Here is a 4,789-nt window from a genome sequence, read left to right on the forward strand (position 1 = left end):
CAACTTATTACTCTGAAATGAATGTGATCCAAATTTGTCGTTTTTGATCATACTATTTTATCAATTTTGAATAATTTGTTATTCCAATCTCATTTTATACTGTAAAATTTACTCTCTACTTTTTCAGCCCGACACTGACAGTAAAAGGCAGAAAAGAAAGTCCTGTTTACCGTAATGCCTCTCTAAGACTCATCATATAACTGTGTATGATCTGCTTGTCAGATAGTTAATGTGTTATCTCCAGAGCAATAACCTAACTGTCATAACTGCAATGTGCAAGCAAAAGGAGACAAATAAAAGACAATAACTTTTTTTCTGTGCAGTTGATAGGTTTCTGTTTTGCCCTTTGCAAAGTCAAACAATTTACCGACCCCTCCCAACACATTCAAATGCATACAGTTTTTCTCCATTGAAAACGCCAAAAAAAAAAACAATGATGCATTTCTTTGCATGATGTCATATATGGCTGTGCTGTCCAAAAATTAGGACGTAAAGGGAAGAAATGAAAAAAAAAAAAACAAAAAAAAAAAACTGGCAAATGTGGATCAAAGCTTTTCACACTTTTAAACTATCGTAAAGCGTAAACTACCGGAGCGTCAAGAAATGCTACCACCTGGGGCATCTAATACTGCCGTTAAGGATGCTTCTGGAGCCACTGACCACCATCGATATTAGACAAGTTAGGATTCAGACCAGGTTGGGTTTTGAGCGCAGTGTTTCATTTGAGATTGATTCATGAAGGTTCGACTAAACGGTTAACTCTTCCAAAATTGAACTATATCCCAGAAACATGTTTAAACGACTGGGAAAAACTGTAATCTAGGTGTGTGTTCCTCATATAAAAACATCCTCAAATGCTTTTCTTCCTCTTTCTCAACCTCTTTCTAAGGGCCTTGCACACACATACTTTGCCCTATGAAACTTTTAGTTGTCCTATTTCATTTGTATTGTGCTAACGCTTGACCCAGTTTTGTCATTTGACTGTTGTAAATGCCTTATTGTATGTTGAGTACATCACAAACTTTATGCATGTATAAAAATTCACTTTAATTTCTTCACAATAAAACTATTAGCTGCTGAACCTCTGCTGAGTCACCTTATTATAAAACGATTCTGTCCTCTCCCCTTGTAAATGTCAAATGAGATACTTTCCAATCAAGGCCTGGACTTTCCAGCTCTGAATGAAAATATGTGCTGTCAAAGACAACCAAAAAGCAAGCTGTGGAAAAAGTGACTACTTTGATTATTCTCGCTGGATAATTGGGTCAAAGTTGATTGGATTCTCATAACACTCCTTCACCCTTCTGCTCACATTTAGAATAGTATGTCATTGACTGAGGGTGTTTTTAAAATAATCAATGTGTGACAAATGTGTTTTTTGTATGATTGTATGTGAAACTTTATGATGAAGAGTTTATGTTCAGGATCAGTAACTGGTTATAAAACTGTAAAAAATTGAAGTATGAGATTTTTTTGTGTACTTCTTACAGCCACACTTGAGGAAAAGCACAAATATCCTGCAAGAAAATTACTTGGTTGAAGTCACCTTCTTGAATAAACGTTTTTGATATTTACTGTACTTGAGCATCAAAAGTACATTTCTGACATTAAATGTACTTAAGTATTAAAAGAAAAAGTACAAGTGAATGCAGGTAGTGGAAAAAAAATGTTCAGAATTTTGACAATTATTAAATTTATTTCTTCATAATATGTACACCACCTGAAAAATGGAGTGTACATCACAGATGAAAAAAAATAATGTCTTTTTCCACAATTTAAAGGATTTAAAGAGCATCTTCTCCGTCCATCAAAGGACTGACCAAAAACTGGTCAATGCTGATTAGGACCTGAAATGCTGAAGCTTTGGCCAATGCCCTCTGCTGTCGGCAGCCACACCTCTGGGTAAACTGTCACGGAGAGTGTAGTTGCTCCCTTCCAGTCGACACAAGGTGTTTTTCTGGGTTTACACAAACTTATTACACAAACATGCAGTCAGGCACATTGTCAATCACGCCTTTAGAACTGAAAGCGTAAAGGCTTCTAGCTTACAGGCGCTATAAGGCCTGTTTGTTGTTGATAACACATTGGCATGAAAGCAATACATGTCAATGAAACACTCACTGGGGAATTTATTGCTTCAAATGACTACATTTACCATCAGCATTGACTGGATACCCTCGTAAAAACATGGCAAATGTCTCCTCTTAGACAGCATGGCTCTGTTAAGGTTTTTAAATCCAAACTCATCTTTTTGCCTTGACTTTTAATTAGTTGCAGGTTGGTTGGCATCATCTAAGTCTAATAATCCTGCCGACAAAAATTATGCATGCAGAGAAGGTAATTATCAAATTAAGTCCCAAGGGGAGCTTTTTTGGAAGTGCTGGAATGAAGTGTCCCCCGGCACCCTGACAATAAGAAAAAGGCTATGAGGATACAGGCCTCAAAAATGGTACAATAAAAAATGTCCTATGTACTATAAAGGAGCTCTCTGAAAGAGACCACTCTATCCCCAAAACTACTGTATACTGTAATTATTTAACTACATTTTGCTGTTAATACTTTATTGCTTTTACTTAAGTGAAATCTTGAGTGTAGTGTTACCACTGCTTTTTTGATACACCTGGTGCGGGGGAAAAAGTTTAGGAGTGAAATATCTGAATTTGCTGCAGTAATCAATATAATTCTTTGAGATTAACTCCTGTAACATTTACAGCCTTTTTTTACTATCTGTCAGTGTGGGATCATGTGCTCACTGTAGGTAATTTGGGAGGAGTCTTTGTGAGAAGATGTTACTGACAAGGTGGACTATAAAAGAAATAGATTTGGAAGAGTTCACATTATCTCTCCAGCTCTCGTTTCACTGGACTGATAAAAAGTCTGCTTTTCCCTCCGTTCACAATGAAGTTTTATGGAGCTCTGATCTTCTTTATGATGCTGTCTGCAGGTAAGACCAACTTAAGATTTGTGATTTATTGACTTGACTTATTAACACAAAGAAATTAAAGTCATTATTGTTTAAAAGCATTTGTGGTAGTGGCATCAGACGGTTAGTGTAGTTACTTTATATTTGATCCCAAAAAAGAGAAGTATTTTTTAGCAGTGGTCGGATTTTTAAAAATACCATATGCAATGCTGCCAGACTGTTGTGGTTTTTGTCTTTTTTTTTCTTTCTTTGGAGAAATTTAGGATACATATATGGTATAATTTCACCTACCATTCTCTCACTGGTAATGTTTCTGTGGCTGCAGGAACTTACGGAAAACCTTTTTGATGCAGGTTTACTTGAAACACCACTTTTACATGTGTGAGAATGACTTTTTTTTTAAAGAATAAACTTTGACTTTTTTTTGAGTGTGAAAATGTGTGAAATCATGAGCTTTACATGTGGAGAGTCTTAAACCATGTGTGACGCTATCCTCCATCTCTCTGCAGCATGTGGTTTGAGATGTTACACCTGTGCAGGCGAACCCTGCGACCTAACAATGACTTGTCAGGTTACCACTGATCGTTGTACCTCCTTTGAGTTGAATGGTGAGTTGTTCTTCCATCACTATTACTAAGTATTTTCGAAAAAATATTTATCTATCTGTGGTGATTATTGTTGTACTACATGCATGGTGGCTTTATTGTTATTGAAACTTTTTTTCCCATCATGTATTGCAGGTAAAATCTTCAAGGGCTGTATCAACCATGAAGCTTGTATTGACCCCATAAAGTGCTGTGACACCGACTTGTGTAACAGCGCCACACCCACTGGTTCCAGTGTCCTCCTCCTGCTGGTATCCTCAGGCATCGTCACATTCTTTCTCTGAGGCTCAGCTTAATAAAATCTTCCTTACGTAATACATGACTTGAAAGAATTAACACATTTTCAATAAAGCTGTAATTGACTGTGGAATGATGTTTGGTCAATAAAAACACTGTTTGATCCACCATTAAATTGTTTAATTGTGTAAGTTGAACAGAGACCTTGACTAGAAATGTCAGTTTCAAAACAGTACATACAATATAAACAGTCATGAGCAAATCAATAAATTACAAGGTTAGTTGTTGATCTAAGCAGATCAGCAGACTTTAAGATTTTGCACTTCCTGTTTTGATGCCATTGGCAGCAGTTTCACCAATTAATGGGTTACAAGTGAGAAGTAGTTGGTCAAATCTGATTTGAATTTAAGTTTGTTCAGTTTACTAAGACAAAGATGTTATCTCTGTACATTGTGCACATTCTTTTTATACCTCATAACATGAACCATTGTTTTTTGGACAATCTTTTGTACAATTCTACAAAAACTGCACAGTTCTTTCATTTTATTCATATATATCGTGCATTGTTAAAGCAATTTTCAAGTTATTATTGTGCTTTTTGGGTACCTCTAGAAAAGTCAAATTTGACCCAATCAGTATGTCACGGTTAAATTTAAATCTGGATTTCAAAGGGAAAGACTAAAGAGAAGCTAATGCAGGAGAGAAATACATATGGGCCATCTAGAATAGCTACGATTATTGTTAGATTATGTGTTCTGAGGTGTTTAGGTTGCAGTTATTGCAGGTTATCCAGGTCTTAACATCCTTATGACATGCTTGAAGCTGACTGGTTTGTGTTTTCTGGCTTGATTGATACATACAATTGGGTGTCACCTGCATAACAAAGTTGAATGTAGTGTTCCCAAATAGTATTGCCTAAAGGAGGCATAGATAAACGACTGCACCATTTACAACCTTATTTATATGTGCCAGTCTGGGATCATTTAGGAGGAGGCTTTGTAAGAAAATCTTAGGCAGGTCTTGA

At 36.2% G+C, this 4,789-nt stretch overlaps 1 protein-coding gene across 1 annotated transcript; it reads left to right on the plus strand.

The window, feature by feature from the left end:
- The first annotated feature begins 2,866 nt into the window (after window positions 1-2,866).
- On the plus strand, window positions 2,867-3,935 carry LOC121943952 (lymphocyte antigen 6C2-like). Its single transcript, XM_042487564.1, has 3 exons — window positions 2,867-2,944; window positions 3,433-3,531; window positions 3,664-3,935. Exons 1-3 carry the CDS (start codon window positions 2,899-2,901, stop codon window positions 3,810-3,812), a joined length of 294 nt encoding a protein of 97 aa, XP_042343498.1. The 5' UTR covers window positions 2,867-2,898; the 3' UTR covers window positions 3,813-3,935.
- Window positions 3,936-4,789: the final 854 nt, after the last annotated feature.

This window comes from Plectropomus leopardus, chromosome 6 (genome assembly GCF_008729295.1).
Source record: "Plectropomus leopardus isolate mb chromosome 6, YSFRI_Pleo_2.0, whole genome shotgun sequence".
Classification (NCBI taxonomy): domain Eukaryota; kingdom Metazoa; phylum Chordata; class Actinopteri; order Perciformes; family Serranidae; genus Plectropomus; species Plectropomus leopardus.

What these genes read in the sequence shown, in the direction of transcription:
- LOC121943952 (XM_042487564.1), top strand. Translation starts at nt 2,899, where the DNA reads ATGAAGTTTTATGGAGCTCTGATCTTCTTTATGATGCTGTCTGCAG. An exon ending in CTTTATGATGCTGTCTGCAG is followed by an intron (nt 2,945 to 3,432) that starts GTAAGACCAACT and finishes ATCTCTCTGCAG; the next exon opens with CATGTGGTTTGAGATGTTAC. An exon ending in TACCTCCTTTGAGTTGAATG is followed by an intron (nt 3,532 to 3,663) that starts GTGAGTTGTTCT and finishes CATGTATTGCAG; the next exon opens with GTAAAATCTTCAAGGGCTGT.